Genomic DNA, 17,802 nt, shown 5'->3' on the forward strand with positions numbered 1-17,802 from the left:
AATATTATGTACAAGCCAAGTCGAACATTTTATGTTTACCAATATGTCCCTAACAATACAAAGGGGCATAAGCCACATGTTTGAAATCTTACAGGAAAGCAAAAACAAATGTTTTTATGTGATAAGAATATGGCGTATGGGCGTACGACAGTTTTGAAAATACTCAGGATTGAGTAGGGGTTGGTATACGTCTGCTTGAGATATAAGGATATATAGCACACGAATAAAATCAAATTTGGAAAATTGTGGCTTACGCCCCAGCTAGTTGAAGCTTACAAAGGTCCATTATGCCATCAAGAAAAAGCACATAATTGTTGGCTTTGTTAAGTACCTACATATTAATATTATTTCCCCTGTTCATTTGTAAATGTTTTGTATATAATTTTCTGTTTATTTTTGTATATTTTGTATTTCATTGTACAATAAACACCAAGTTTAAAGAAGAAAAAGGAAATTTGTTGTTTTTTCCCCCCTGAAACCTCTGATAGTTATATCTTAGACTCCAATATTGCCAATGTCTGGCTAGGGGATTGTGAGACGCTTGCCGGGTTTTTCTTCATTTCGTCTCAAGTTTCCAAGTAATTCCGCTCTCTGCCGAGAGACAGCGCTAGGTGTACTGATGTGGAGGAAACTCACCTGTGATGGAAATGATTAACGATATCGAATTGGTGTGAAATCCATGAGCAAGGTTTTTCATCCGATGATATATTTGATGGGTGACCACTAGTGTCGGATTATATGGGTGGTCTGATTTTTCAAGGTGGAAAATTGATTGTCTTCTGTGTTCGCGACGCGTCAAGAATATTTGTTGGGAAAGAAAGAAGAGGACTTACAGAACTCCTCAAGTTCATTTTACTTTCCTTGTCTTAATAGAATACAAAGTGGCGGACCTAAAACATTTCTTTCAAATCCCTTTCAGAGACGAATACGCCCTGCCTGTCAAGTTTTTGATGGCTGTCCCTCTTTAATGTCACATCACTGGTGTTGAGTAACCTTGATGTCTTCAGAAGAAAATACATAATATGTATGGAGGCATTAGCACGATGGTTATAGTGCTAATTGGATATAGAATAAAGAAACTAAATGATGATGTGTCTGTGAGTATTCAAACACTAAAAATAAAGATACTAAAATGAAAACAAACGTTTTCAAAAATTCGCGCGCTTTGAGAACTACTAGCGCTAGAGTGTGGTAGCGGTAGAATTTCGAAACCAAATGAGTGCATGCATCCACTGCCGGGTACCAAAGGGATAGGTTCACTGCGTATTGCATATTCCAGTTCAATACACGGCGCTCATTAAATTACCAAATTTTAGTTCCACTCTGTGTGTCTCCTCCTTTTTCTCTCACTCGCTCTCCCTCCCTCCCTCTGTCTCTCTTTTTCTTTCCCTCCTCTCTTTCCCTCCCCTCCTCTCTTTCTCTCTCCCTCCCCCCCCTCTCTCTCTCTCTAGTTTCAAAGCTAAGTTTTTTTCTCCAGTGTTGTAGCATGGGAGCAGAGAGAGAGTCACAAAATTGACTTCATTTATATTTGTCATCCGCTCCTGAAGGCAGCCCCCCCCTCCTACTGAAGACTGAAGCTGTCGCGTTTAATTGCTTTTCATGTCCCCTGGGGAGAGCCGCTCCGTATAGCCAGGTCCTGATTCCTCTCCTCTGACGCTGAAACCTTGCTACTAATTCGTTTTTGCTGAAAATTAAAAGCAGGAGAGGGAGAAAAAAGTTGCGAACTTTTTTCTAATTTGTCGAAACGACATGAATGTTGGTGTGAATCTGGTGTTGATGTGTTTGAAAGTGGAAAAATTTCGAATTTGAATTTTCACCTTTTCTCCTTCTCTTCCCTTCTCAGCTTTTTTCAACGATTCAATACTTTGGAACCCCATCCCTCCCATCTCGTAGTCTTCAGTTTCGAGTCAGAATCAGCTGGTACTGTTTAGGGATGTTGACCAGTTCAGACCGCTGAAAAACCTAGCCAAGGAGTTCAATACATATATGCTTTTTTTATACAGGTAAAAATTTGCCACTCGCGATTGAAATTTTCAATTGTGTTAAGCATACTTAATGCTCGTGGCAAATATCGTTCCCCAATTATTACACCTCGATAAATTTTATGACCTGACTTAAACTCGAACCACTAACCTCCAGATCTGAAGTCCAACGCGGTTAACGTATTGGACTTCACCACTAAGGTTGGTGCCACTCCTGAGTGCGTATGACAACCTGAAATTCTCATCTCTCTATTTATTATAAATGATTTTCAAAGTCGGAAAATTGTATTGGATAAAATAATAAAATAAAATGGTACCCACAGGACGGAACAGTCTACCTGATAATGATAACTGGTTGTTTGACTTCTCTTCACTTTGAAGGTGAAACAGAAATAGAACGTAATTATTATATCTTACTTGCCACTTGTTATAATCATTGTATGTATAATATTGGTGATAACATCACCATTACCATCAGGAGTACTACCTACCTATCTTATTGAAGAAGTGGATTTTAATTCCAAACAATCCAAATCATTAAATGAAAACGAAAAATCAGTCCGTTTCTTCGTAACATTTTCTTTTTTATTTTGAAGTAAAGCAAAATTCACCGGTATTTTTTCAAATCGGGATCTTGGTAGAATTCGCGAAAGGAGAAGAAAAATTTAACGCATAAAGTCTATTGCCTTAAAAAAGAAGAAAAAAACTTGATGCGCATGTCAGAGTCAGTTCATTGGGATAGTGGAAAACCGGTTGTACGCTTGCCGGGTTTTTCTTCATTTCGTCTCAAGTTTCCAAGTAATTCCGCTCTCTGCCGAGAGACAGCGCTAGGTGTACTGATGTGGAGGAAACTCACCTGTGATGGAAATGATTAACGATATCGAATTGGTGTGAAATCCATGAGCAAGGTTTTTCATCCGATGATATATTTGATGGGTGACCACTAGTGTCGGATTATATGGGTGGTCTGATTTTTCAAGGTGGAAAATTTACACTAAAGAAAGTTAGACTTACTATAGATAAAGTAAGTCTAATTAATGTATTGACCGTTGCAATGAACTCTCAAGAATACGTAAGATTCACTAAAGAGAGATTTCACCACCACCGAGGTAAGATAACTAGTATCTACTCCACCGAGTCTGTTATGGTGCACTGATAATGTCACAGGGAGAGACTGGTAATTACTCCTCACATCATGTACTCCCACCTACTGACTATAATAACTATTAGGCTAATGGATACCTGAATCCTTGGTACCCTATGGTTATCCAAAACGTCTTCATAAAGAAAATATTTTGCATGTCTCAAATTCGTAATTACTCCAAGACGCTAGTTACTCCATAGGTATTATGTACAGTACACTCTATTATATATATATGGGTATGTACAACCATACATGATACATTTTACCATATACGTAATACGTGTATATCTGTGTACACTGTATACAGACGTACACGTACAGGGTCCTACGACCTACGATAAGTCTTATTTTATAAGGTCTTTAGTCTCAGGCAAAACACAGGATAGAATTCAATGGAGGAATGAAGAAGAGACAGAGAATGCCATAGGCATTAACCCCACCCTTGATCAAACTTTATTTTGTACCTTAATTTATGTTACTATTTGTATACACCTATTTTTTAAATAAAGTTTGATCCAACTGTTCAATAATAATAATAAGAGACCTTTGTCCTGCAGTGGACAGATATTAACGACCGTTCTCTAACGTTTAACAAAATGGCGGCCGTGTGGAATAACTATCAGCAAAATTCATATCATCAGCAACAACAGGCCGGTATGAACGGCAACATGGGCTACCATCACCATAACAACTACTACAACTACCAGAGTTTCCAGTCCGATTTCAACAACCCTCATTATAATGATCCCAATCACAACCCCTACTTGAAGAGTGAGCGGGCATCCCAGATTGGGACTTACTCCACGGTGATACCACCGCCTAGCTTTGGTCTGTTTGATCATATTGAGAGCTTCATGGAGAGTTATAATGCGGACAGACAAGCGTCAGAAGCCTCGCCCTCCAATGAGACAAGATCTGAGAATTCATCCCCTTCCTCCATATCAGGTAATAACAATGTCACAAGTTGATATTATACCTTTCAGGTACTCCTTTTGGGGGGAACTTTACTTGAGCTTGTTTAGTATTTCCTGGTTGAAGGTGCTGTTGGCAAACAAAGTAAAAGACCTGGCAAGTGGCAATAAATTGACAGAAACATCAACGTTGTTTAGTTTAGTATCTGCCCTTACCTTTCTGACCCTTTGTACCAGTGTTTTGCTTCTCAAGTCTACACAACAGTAACCTAGTCTGAAGACCTACTAAACCTTTCAGACCAGATAACATCTATACAATTCTATACAATCTACCTACGTTTATAATTCTGATGACTAATACCCAATACCAGCGGTATAACATTCCCCGTATGTCAAAATGTGAAACCCTGATTATAGAACCTTCCAGTTATTCTCTTTGGTTTTGGGATTTCAGGATCTTCTTCCTCTACTTCGTTGTCGTCGTCTTCTTCTTCGTTGTTGTCGTCTTCTTCTTCTTCTTCTTCTTCTCCTTTTACTTCCTCTTCTCCGTCATCTTCGCGTTATAAATGTTAGGTATAATTATAATTCGTGTTCGGGGCATTCTAAATTCTATGTCTATATGTCTACGGATTCATCTCTGAATCATCCTAACCTAACCTTGAACTCCGTGTCAGTGCATTGTGTGCAGTCTTGTCTGTTCAATATCCTCCCTGGTCCCTGGTTCTGTAGTGGACCGCCACTAAGAAGGGTCCTGGGTTCGATGCTCATGTTATTTTAGTCTTATTGTATAATGTATAATAGTATAATGCTCTTATGTGAGAAGAAGTTCTACTACACATGATTAAGTATTTCGTTTCGATCTTTCGGCTCTCATTTGCATTGAACAATGAACATTGAATAGTTCTAACCTATCTAGTAGCTTTTCTTTAATTTTCTAGAAACGGAGATGTAGATCTTTTAACTTTTGAGCAGCGGCTACATCTCTATAAACTCTTATTTAAGCCTCATTTAACTTAGAGGATGTATTTTATGAAACAATAACGAAAAAACACTCTGAGACCAGAAGATGAGTATGTGCTACAAGCTACATAATGAAAAGTAATCTCAAACCCGATTCATACAAAGAGTACTTTTGCGAATCTAATTTTACAAATGGTTTTCTTCTAACTCAATTTTATTATTTTATGTCGCTGCTGGGGTTCGAACCGCTATTGTTACGAATACATTTCCTTAGGAACTGCACTACTAGGACAAAGGCACATTAATTTACATATCTCTCTTTCTCATTCCATTCCCCAACTTTCTTCTCTCTCCCTTTCTAACCTTTATTCCTCCCCTGGCTCTCTCTCTCTCTCTCTCTCTCTCTCTCTCATTTTCTAATTCTGACTAATGACTGCGTCAGTCTCTGACCTTTGAACTTCTGTGTGTTAAATGATTGTAATAATTGTACACCATAACATTATAACAAGGGCAGCAATGGCATGGTATTTACCAAATGTCATTCTGCAATAAACACAATATTAATATAATCATAAAACTAAAGTGCTTTGATTGGGTTTCATGTTTAAGTGTTATTTAATTTTATCGTCTTCAGAATCTTGAGGAAAAGAAAACAGCGTCGAACTTTATATACAGGGTGTACCATAATGTTGGAGATTTAGCAATTTTATATTTTTTTTATATATTATCTCATGGTGATTAATAGCAGAAATTATTTATGTTACCTATGTCCATAATATCAATATTATTCAATTATCTATTCCTTTAGCTATCACTAATTTTATTCTCTTTGTTTTCTGTTACAGGTAAGTGACACATCTGATTCAGCATTCATTATTCTCATAGAGTTACTGATATTTCCACTCCACCACAGTAAGTAATGATAAATGACTCCCTCAAACAAATAAATCTATCCTTAACTTTATACATATTGGTGCAAGAAACAACACTGTAAACCGTATAAAAAGGACTATATGGGCAATCGACTGATCTATGTGAAACGTCAAAAAATGGACTAACATAAAGTTTGAATAAAGTGAACATGAGACTAGGCACGTAATATGTAATGATAATTATTCCATTTTGAATATAATATTCTAGAATTTCCTTATTGCTTTCTACTTCTAGTATGACAATGGTGTCCAATGCCCTCACAATCGTCACATAACTTGGTTTTTCAAAAGAAAACTGTGTCAACCTTGTTCACCACCTGATTGAGTGATTTATGAGTTTGTGACCGTATCAATGCTGAGTTATGTGACGATTGTGAGGGCATTGGACACCATTGTCATACTAGAAGTAGAAAGCAATAAGGAAATTCTAGAAAATTATATTCAAAGTGGAATGAACATCATTACATATAACGTGCCTAGTCTCATGTTCACTTTATTCAAACTTTATGTTAGTCCATTTTTCGACGTTTCACATAGATCAGTCGATTCCCCATATAGTCCTTTTTATAGGTTTACAATGTTGTTTCTTGCACCAATATGTATAAAGTTAAGGATTAGATTTATTTGTTTGAGGGACACATTTTTCATTACTTACTGTGGTGGAGTGGAAATATCAGTAACTCTATGAGAATAATGAATGCTGAATCAGATGTGTCACTTACCTGTAACAGATAAACTCATAAATCACTCAATCAGGTGGTGAACAAGGTTGACACAGTTTTCTTTTGAAAAAACCTATAAAAAACAAGGAAGGACATTTTGAACAAAGGCCTCTCCGGTGACTTGAATGTGGCCACAAGTCACTTAACAGTTAGGTTAGAGTCTGGTACTATCTACTATGTTCTAGTGAGACTACGATTAACAATAGAGTACCGTACTTTCCTTATTTGCTTTGACCTGCTCAGTCCGAATGTCCTGAAGGATGGACAGGACATGACATTATTGTGTAGTTGGGTACATACATATATGTTTTTCCTTTTGGTTACACTTCTATTAGCTGCCGGGAGTGTAACGAGTATAACTAAAGGCAGGGATTACCTTTCCTCTGAGGGTCGCCAGGGGCAGAGTGATTTGTAGCGAATGTGACCAAGTTGTACACTATTTACGTAGCTCCGGGACTTCCGGGAGATGCTCTTAATATGTCTGCAGGTCTCCGGTTGACAAGGAGTAACCTTTATTGGGGATACCTTTATTGAAGAAATCTGTTGAATATGGTAAGAGTATAGAACTGAAGAGGTCGTAGTAAAACAATAGACAAAATTCTATATGTGTTTGAAACAAAAGCACCACATTGGAGGACTTGATTGTATCTTATTGTGTAGTTGGGTACATAATGTTTTTCCTTTTGGTTACACTTCTATTAGCTGCCGGGAGTGTAACGAGTATAACTAAAGGCAGGGATTACCATGAGAATTGACCTTTCCTCTGAGGGTCGCCAGGGGCAGAGTGATTTTTAGCGAATGTGACCAAGTTGTACACTATTTACGTAGCTTCGGGACTTCCGGGAGATGCTCTTAATATGCCTGCAGGCCTCCGGTTGACAATCCCTACTTTAGGGAGTAACCTTTATTGGGGATACCTTTATTGAAGAAATCTGTTGAATATGGTAAGAGTAGAACTGAAGAGGTCGTAGTAAAACAATAGACAAAATTCTATATGTGTTTGAAACAAAAGCACCACATTGGAGGACTTGATTGTATCTTGTAATTTATATTGGCTTATGTAGCTTATAAATAGACCTATCCCAATATTTAACCCTTTTGGAGATGTGCGCGAAACGTTTTTATAGGTTCTCAGCCTATATTTTCTAAAAGTCCTTTTTCGTTCTTTTGCTACATATTTGGCAATCCAACATGTTAAATCTAGGTACTCTCCAGATGGCATCGATTCCAGGCCTACTTTTGTTAGTGATTGTATCATGTAATTTATATTGGCTTATGTAGCTTATAAATAGACCTATCCCAATATTTAACCCTTTTGGAGATGTGCGCGAAAAGTTTTTACAAGTTCTCAGCCTATATTTACTAAAGGTCCTTTTTCGTTCTTTTGCTACATATTTGGCAATCCAACAAGTTAAATCTAGGTACTCTCCAGATGGCATCGATTCCAGGCCTACTTTTGTTAGAATATGTATTGTATTGTTAAATACTGAAAACTGCAAAAAATATATATTTTTACAACATTTAACTGAGATATAACACATCCCCAATAAGGGGAAACAATATCTCACTTTTGTTAGAATATGTATTGCTCAAGTGAAGAATACAAAGTTTATCCCGTTCTTTCGAATCACACTCTTCGACCCTGAGCACTCTGTTCTCTCAAGGGTTAAAGGGACCTTTTTCCTTTCTTTTTTTAATTTTTTCTCTTCCCCCTCATCAAACCCAAATGCATCCTTGGTATTCTGTGAAACTTTCTTTTTACAAAACATCCTATTACTAGGGACATGCTGTTCCCAAATCATAATGATAGATGACCCTTCCAAATCTTTACCTGCGGATTTTTTAGAAAAACAACTGGCTTAGGTTTTTGGGTCTAGGGTACTTGCCTTTCACTCGACAGTATGCTTTTGGCTTTTGTATTGCAAGTGCTATTTGTGCGTTGTTCTTGACTGGTGCTATTAATTTCTGGAATTTAAATATTTTAATATCTTGTGTTTTATTTGCCTTGTATGAAGGTGTTTGTATATTATTTCAATTGATTCTCGAATCCAATAACATTTTTCGCGTTTTTTGACTAGGGTCCAATAACATTCAAATGCGCTGTTTATTTCTGTCGCAAACTTATTGGAACTTTTTTCAATATACATTTAGATCCAAAATGCTCTTCACAGCTAAAATAACATCCGGATTGAGTTCAGTAGTGATTCCTTGTCAATTCTAGTGATGAGAAGATTTGGTTCTAGATTTTTGTTAATCTTTGTTGTGTTTCTCTAAATCTGTCATAGGTATTTTGAATTTTTGAAATCCTTTCTATCCGAGCTAGCTTTAGTTTTTAACACTTGACACTTTACCAGTGACGTTTAATCCAATCACATTCAAAACATTGTAACGACCGTTTTCTAACGTTTAACAAAATGGCGGCCGTGTGGAACAACTATCAGCAAAACTCATATCATCAGCAACAACAGGCCGGTATGAATGGCAACATGGGCTACCATCACCATAACAACTACTACAACTACCAGAGTTTCCAGTCCGATTTCAACAACCCTCATTATAATGATCCCAATCACAACCCCTACTTGAAGAGTGAGCGGGCATCCCAGATTGGGACTTACTCCACGGTGATACCACCGCCTAGCTTTGGTCTGTTTGATCATATTGAGAGCTTCATGGAGAGTTATAATGCGGACAGACAAGCGTCAGAAGCCTCGCCATCCAATGAGACAAGATCTGAGAATTCATCCCCTTCCTCCATATCAGGTAATAACATTGTCACAAGTTGATATTATACCTTTCAGGTACTCCTTTTGGGGGGAACTTTCCTTGAGCTTGTTTAGTATTTCCTGGTTGAAGGTGCTGACGGCAAACGAAGTAAAAGACCTGGTAAGTGGCAAGAAATTGACAGAAACATCAACGTTGTTTAGTTTAGTATCTGCCCTTGCCTTCAGTCTCTTACCTTTCTGACCCTTTATACCAGTGTTTTGCTTCTCAAGTCTACACAACAGTAACCCAGTCTGAAGACCTACTAAACCTTTCAGACCAGATAACATCTACAATTCTATACAATCTACCTACGTTTATAATTCTGATGACTAATACTCAATGCCAGCGGTATAACATTCCCCGTATGTCAAAATGTGAAACCCTGATTATAGAACCTTCCAGTTATTCTCTTTGGTTTTGGGATTTCAGGAGAGACATTCTAATTGGAGACAGATTCGTAGACATTAAAAAATTATGGTTCATCCATTTGAATATGGCAGCAAGGATTCATCTAAAAAGTAGGCTACGTTGCCAAACGTGTCAAAGGGTCAACGGTAGAATATCTTTAAAGGAGGAAGGTACATTGCACAGTGCTTCCTCCCACAATGATACTTTTTTTTATGCCGATGGTATTCAGTATTCGTAATGATTTATGTATTCCTAAAAAAAGTAACGAAAAGATGATTTCTTACTAGAATTGAATAATAATAAATTGTTTATTATATATTATTTTATTTCATTTTTTGAACAAAGACTTTGTTTGGACTGCTCAAGTAAAGGGAAAGGGACTTTTCAGTCTCATTTTGGCAGTATATTGCTCTAAATAAAATAATTAATTGATAACATTGCTCTAAATAAAATAATTAATTACTAAAAAACTGAAATTAGAACAACACTATTAGGTGTACGATGTCTACTAAATCCAGACCAAATGTCAAAAGTCGCCCTGGAGGGGGCATTCTGCTCAGGAAGGTTAGACCTGATAGCATTTTATTAATGAGAAATTAAAATGAGCCACCTTGGTACCTTCTAGTCCAGACCAGACCAGTCTAGACCAAAAGGTGTTAGAGGGAGCATTCTGCTCAGGAAGGTTAGAACTGATAGCATTTTATTAATGAGAAATTAAAATGAGCCACCTTGGTACCTTCTAGTCCAGACCAGACCAGTCTAGACCAAAAGGTGTTATAGTCCTACACACTGGACTCAGCGCACAGAAATTTCGTTAGAAAAGTCCCTCATTTCAATGAAGTCCCTTCTACATTTGGCCAGGGGCTCTCAACTTATTGAACACGCACCTGACAACTGTACATACCATCCTGGGAACCGCCCTAACCTCTGGGAACTGCCTAAACCCCTGGCTAAGAACCTTCTTGAGTCGGATAATGAGGTACAAGTAGAGACGTAACATCTGGAGGTGAAATTTGGTGTAAATACCGCCGCAATCGCGTTGACATTATTGTGGAAAATAAAATCAAATCACCCTTTGTATTATGTGTGATTGTATTTTTCCGTTTCATTATTACATTTCCACCTCCATAACTTGTTCAGTCCTTCTTGTGCTAAAGAAAAAAAAAAAAAAAAAAAAAAAAAAAAAAAAAAAAAAAAACCTACTGTCTTATTTTTTTTTTTTAGTGAAGTATAGAAAGTGAAGAAAAAATAAAATGTGGTATTACTAGTATAGACTTGGTCCGTATGTTGCCGTTCTGATGGTCTTTTTTTCTTGCCTATGTGTAAAGAAGCATCTGCTAACGGGCTGCAAAACAGCAAAATACTGACATTATTATAACATTATTTGTAGAAAGTATTAGATGGTTTCATGAGCAGTCCGGCTTTGGACATTTTCCTTTCTCTTTGATCTTTAGTCAATAGTCATGCTCAATTCTCTCCATATTCATCAGAAACGTAACTCGTACCTACTGACATTGTGCAAGGCAGTGTATTCGCCCTCGCCTCCTCCACAATATGATGAACATGACAATGATAATAATTAGAATAAACATGACAATGACTCTAGTCATGATTATAATGATCATGACAATGTATGATGATGACAATTATTATAATTGCACCACAGTGCACATCCTATGGCCTTGGACTTGAGATGCAGATCTTTATTTCCACTTTGTACCACAACATGTTTACAATATAATTCAATATAACTATGTACCATACCACCACACATTGGCCTAATGTGTATAATCCTAGTATGATGATTGTTACCTGTTCCATGTCTAGGTTATACAACATATCTAATGGATAATGGATACTTGCAATAATATGAACACCGACAAACATAGCTATCCGGGTGGTGGGTTGAGATAATAGTGGCATCCATCATTGCAGACTTGAAGGAACTTGACTAGTATGTTACTTTATAGTCATCAGAAGTATTGATCTCTTACAATCAATAGTTTACAAGTGATGTTCTTGACAAGTTTCAAACTTGGTGATGCATATATTGTGACCAACTTGACCAATGCGGTGATCCTAGACTTTATTGAACTCTGTGAGTTAGGTCAGGAAAGTTATGTCATCACATTGACAGATAAATAGATAATGACATAAAATTAAATATTTTATGTATGTATTTATGTATGGCGAAGTATTTTAGTAGATAATGTTCATATGTTTGAAGTTTTTGTTTGCGGTCTTTTAAGTCCGAAATTACTGCCTCCAGATCAGATTCTTGGAGGATTATTTCCTGTTGACGTTATTTTTGTTTAGACTATAAGAAGAGAAAGATTTCCACCCCTAATGACCTGACGTAGTCCGTTTTATCTGGTGTTGAGGACTGAACAGTACTCTATGTGTAAAGTATAGTACTAGTTAGTCCACCTGCTGTTATATTGCAATGCATTGAGTATAGTGTACTCTGTATAAAATATAGTATGTAGTAGTGTATACTGGACTAGGATTTTATTTCCTAGCATTGTATGAGTGGTCTGGGTTTATTGTCTTTAACAGTTTAAGGTTCCTGGTCTAGAAAAAAAGGGTTATGTGAATTGGAAACCAAAGGGATTTCCACTTTACTGTGACCGAGTTACCTGACAAAAGATTTCAAACATTCTTTTCTGTTTGATTTGTGTGAAGGTGCATTTCGTTCTCTCTATGGAATTAATACATTAGGCGGGATAAGAGCAAGCACGGTAGTATGGACTTGCGTGATGTAAAACTTTGACTCACTATCTGTTGTACCAGAACTGCAATCGTGTACAGAAAACTGACCTTTTGCGAGATCTGTTGATGGAATTTCACAGAGAGCACTGGAATAATATCGACGGTCACGTTCCCAAATTTTAGCGAGTCAGGATTTTAGGACCTCAAATCAAAATCTAAGAAGGACCCTGATGAAGTCTCACATCCCTCAACTTTCTTCTTGTCACAAATAATTGAAATAAAGGATCCGACGGACGTCACAAACAGAGTACCCGATATCCGAAACTCTTTCTGATTCGTTACATCTCTTGTGTGAAGGTGAAAGAACCGACTGTCATCATTCAAATGTAAATGAAACAAAACCTACTCCCCCTAATGAAATATCTTTTGTTTACCGTCTCAAATGTTTGTGCATGTCGGGGTGTTGGGGTTGAATGTTACAGTTAAGGGACAGACGGACATTGCAGTTCACTGATCTTGGAAGTCAATAGTAATGGAACCCAGAACGGCATTACATATCGGTAATCTGGATATACCGCTATTACCTTTGTGGTACGTTTCGCGTTGCTCCAATTTAAGACTCAAACTACCTTGTTTTAAAGTAGTTCGTAGTTCTTAGCTAAGGAACATTTTACAATGTCAGTGTGCTTGCTTCTTTAACAGACGGACAGTTCACTGATCTTGGAAGTCAATAGTAATGGAACTCGGAACGGCATTACATATCGGTAATCAATTTAAGACTCAAACTACCTTGTTTTAAAGTAGTTCGTAGTTCTTAGCTAAGGAACATTTTACAATGTCAGTGTGCTTGCTTCTTTGTCACGAGAAAAGCTCACATATACTCGAGGGAACTTTACATACATCGTGTCGTCCTGGATTGTGGTTACAGGAAACGCTAACTTGAAACTTCTCATGTCTCCGGGTGACATTAAATTCTGCTGACGTAGCAACTTTGGGGAAGCTGGGAATGACTTGAACATTAATAAAAAGTTCAAACTTTTCTCCTTGGCTGTTTTCATGATCAAGAAGTTCTCCTTGTTCTTTGCAAACTTGTAGAACGTATAATATCTCAGACATGAGACAGGACTGTGTTTTGTACCAGGTGTATCAAGCTCTGATATTACAAATAAATTAAACCAGTCAGAATTTTTTTTTTACTAAAACATGACGTCATACCTATTTATAATATTTTGGAATATTCTTTAAAAAATTTCAAGTGTTGCTCAAATGTCAAATCTTCCAAATTGTCTTGTGAAAACAATCCATTCTGAAAGTATCTAGCTACAATGACTGACATGGAAACATTTACTGCCATCATTAGGGAGCTGGAGGCTGAACGTAATACTGCCCTCCAAGATAACAAAGTTCTACAAAATGAACTTTGCCAAGTAACACAAGAAGTAATCCAAACGAAACGCTATTGGGAATCCTGCAAAATGTAGATATGCATCACATTAATCTGAGAATCTGATTCTGTACTGAGGAAACTTTTTCATTCCATACAAAGTGCTTTTTTAAGAGGTTTGAATCTGCATTTTAGAAGAGAGAGTTTATCAAAAATAGACCTTTACCTCAATTGCAACAATGTAAGGATTTCCTGCAATTTGATTGGTTCCTTCATTTTGGGTTCGTGGAGTTATAGTCCATCCTGTATATTGTGCTAGTCAGGGGCAGCCAGAGGCATAATGAGACGTTTTAGTCTCAATCTCAAGTCCTATCTTTCAATATTATGTACAAGCCAAGTCGAACATTTTATGTTTACCAATATGTCCCTAACAATACAAAGGGGCATAAGCCACATGTTTGATATCTTACAGGAAATCAAAAACAAACGTTTTTATGTGATAAGAATATAGCGTACGGGCGTACGACAGTTTTGAAAATACTCAGGATTGAGTAGGGGTTGGTATACGTCTGCTTGAGATATAAGGATATATAGCACACGAATAAAATCAAATTTGGAAAATTGTGGCTTACGCCCCTTTGTCCAGAGGAACGACTTGTGACATTTAAAATCATTTTTCGTATTTCTATTTGAACAATGGAAAAGATGCCCCTGACTAGCCTATGATTCTGTTAGTATTGTGGTGCTGTTATGTTAGATGGTTCTTGTTTAGAAGATGGTGAAATATTCCTATTGTCCAGAGGAACGACTTGTGACTTTTAAAATCATTTTTCGTATTTCTATTTCAGATGCCCCTGACTAGCCTATGATTCTGTTAGTATTGTGGTGCTGTTATGTTAGATGGTTCTTGTTTAGAAGATGGTGAAATATTCCTCTCTCTATTTCGTTTGTTTTCATGAAATTCCCCGAACCCGAGTGGTCATACGTTGGTCTGATAATCAGGAGACCACGGGTTCGAATACCAGACAAAGCGTGGATTTTTTTCCTCTATATTTTTCATCACACTAAGTGCTTATTTAATATATTTCGTCAGCTTTGTAGTACTTATTCAATATTTCTCTAGCATGTTAACTTGGAGGTTAGAAACGAATTTGAAATCGCCTTAATACAGCTTTTTTAAAAAGAGGTTTGATAGCGGAAACTGTAACTGCTTGCTGAGGTCTTATCATTCCGAAAGCGAAGAGAGAATGAAGACAGGACAGGAGAAATCCAGCTGTTCCATGAACGGACCTTATCTGTTTGGGATAAAATCCATCCCGGGCGGTGTAGACTCATGTACTCCATGAAGGTGGATAATGCGGAGTACGCCCTCCTTACTGCTATTGTGATATTCTCAGGTAACTAACCAGGACCGATATAATAGAAAATATCTTCTTTTTTTTAATTTATTATGGTGCGTCAACACATATCTGATTTTAAAAACTTGACCATTGGAAAAAAATTCCCCTGCCGCGCCGAAGAAAAAAAAATCCGCGTTTTTGCGTTTTACGAAATGTCTATAATATTTCAGAATTCAAATTCCTTTTGTATTATATTATGAAGCCATTGGGCTTTGGGATTTGCAAACAAACGAGGGAAAATCAAACTTGTTTGATAGAACTGTCTAGTTAATTATTAATTTTATTTTTATTCAAATTAATGTTTTACGGATATTTTTGATAGATGAATACTGTGTTTTGTAATGCGAGATTGTAACTTAGATGAATATAAAATAATAATAATAATATTGTTCCCGTGAGTACAAAATAGATGTTTGGTTTTTTACATAATTTATTATTTTAGTATTGATTTTTTTTTCTTTTCTTTTCTCAAGAGAGATGATGTTCAATGTAGGTATTTTTATTTGTTCAATCTTTGAGATGAATTCCAATAGGTTTAGATCTACCAGTACCAGTCAGTAGTCAGTATACATAGAATATCCTCTGGGTAAAAGTAAAACTTCTACTAAATGACAATTTCCTTAGCATTTTATTTGTTTCCACATCACAAACTGATTTTTTTTTTCTATTATTATTATTATTATTATTAAATCCGATGTGACGCGGTTGTCATTCAGATCGTTTCGGATATAATAATACCAATACCAATGATAGAGGGTTATGAACAAGTTATTTTCGGGTTTGTTAGGGGGTTATAACTAGAATTACGTCTCAATGATTGCAATTTGATTTTGACAAACACTCCCGCTGTAATGTGTTTAGAACAACACACACAACGCAACGGTTTGATCGTAGGACAGAGGGAAAGCCAGCCGTGACGAGAAAGAACCTTATCTGCTTAAGATAAAGTTCTCCCGGGCTGGAATTGAACCCACAACCTAGCGCTTACAAAGCAAACTCCAATCTAAATAGCGCAGCGATGCGGATGGCTGATTTGATAGATGGAGCTTTAACAGAATGGGGGAAAGCTAGCCTTTCTGAAAACGATCCTTTTTTTTTTAATTGAATTGAATATATCTACTACATATTAGGCGTTTGCTTTTTTTTTTCGGATGGAACAAAATGTTGCTAGTAATGACGTGCTGTTGTCCACTGAGATATTGATCAAGAACCATTGTAAATAAACAAAAATGTATTCTCTGAGAAATTGGCTATCTTTTGGAATGTTCGGCCAATGTAATTAAATTAAAAATAATAATAATAATAATAAAATGGTATTACTGTTAAATGAAATGATTTCACCCTCATCTCTCTCACTTTGTTTTTACTTTCTTTATCTCAAAACTACCTATTTGCATCTTACCTCATGTTTGTATGTATATAAATCTATTGTACAAATAACCTTTGTATTATACAGCAGAGATGTTTATAATAATTGAATAAATCTAGCAAGGATGATATTAAATTAATTTATATTAAAAAGAATAATAATTGCAAATATACTCTTCTTCTTATTTTCTTCATCCATACCAAAATTCCTCCCTGTTTTGCTCGGAAAGTATTTTCTGTCTGTCTTGTAAGCGCTAGGTCGCGGATTCGATTCCCGCCCGGGGCAGATTTTATCCTGATGGGATAATGTTCGTTCTCGGAACGGCTGGTTTTGTCCTATCCTGTCTTCCTTCTCTCTTCGACTTCGGGACGATAAGACCTTAACGCCTTAACCGTTACTCTGTTCCCTCTGTCAAACCTCTCGAAAAAAAAAAAAAAAATAGATGGGGGGCTTTACAGCCTGTTTACACTGCACGAATTTTTCTTCGTCCAAAGCTTCGATCATATATTTCCTAGATGGAGCATTCCCACACCTACGCATTAGAATTCCTAGACCTACGCATTAGAATTTTGAAGCCAAAACAAAGAGATAAAAGTGGAGTCGGAGATACAGGAAGTGGAATCACTGACATCAAGCGTGGAGTCAGACTCAAAAGAGGAATTTGTTTACAATTTATCGGCTTCAGCAAATTGGTATACAATTTATGGGTTCAGTGCGATCTCTTCTATATTCTCCCTTCAGGTTGTGGTTATGTACCGGGTTGAGATAGGCAAGGTTGGTTTACCAACCTTGTTTTTAAGTTACCACTCCCATGCCAAACTGTAGAAACAATATCCTGTCTCAACCCAACCCGTTACATAACCACAACCTCAAGCTCCAAAGTTACTATTTTTCTTCGTTTGCTAAGTGTGTAAACTCACTAATTCATTTTTGTATACGCCTGGAAGCCACCTCGTTTCGTGCAGGCTGTTAAAGTATTGGCCTTTAAATAATTGCTGGATGTAGGGTTTGTGCTTTAATGTGTAGTATTTTCTTCTCTGACTGGCAGTTTAAAATTTTAAATTTATCGAGTTTTATAGGTCATAGATTCACAGGAAAATTGTGTTACTACTTAA

The 17,802-nt window shown here is 36.8% G+C and overlaps 1 protein-coding gene across 1 annotated transcript in view; it reads left to right on the forward strand.

Annotated features, from left to right (window-relative positions):
• Window positions 1-13,859: 13,859 nt before the first annotated feature.
• LOC103520461 (ecdysone receptor-like) overlaps window positions 13,860-17,802 on the forward strand; it is an 11,080-nt gene continuing 7,137 nt past the window's right edge. The window contains exons 1-2 of the mRNA XM_008485557.3: window positions 13,860-14,011; window positions 15,248-15,315. Of these exons, the coding sequence (XP_008483779.1) occupies window positions 13,860-14,011; window positions 15,248-15,315 (220 nt within the window). The remainder of the gene's footprint in view (window positions 14,012-15,247; window positions 15,316-17,802) is intronic.

Source organism: Diaphorina citri, unplaced genomic scaffold (genome assembly GCF_000475195.1).
Source record: "Diaphorina citri unplaced genomic scaffold, Diaci psyllid genome assembly version 1.1 scaffold3653, whole genome shotgun sequence".
Classification (NCBI taxonomy): Eukaryota; Metazoa; Arthropoda; class Insecta; order Hemiptera; family Psyllidae; genus Diaphorina; species Diaphorina citri.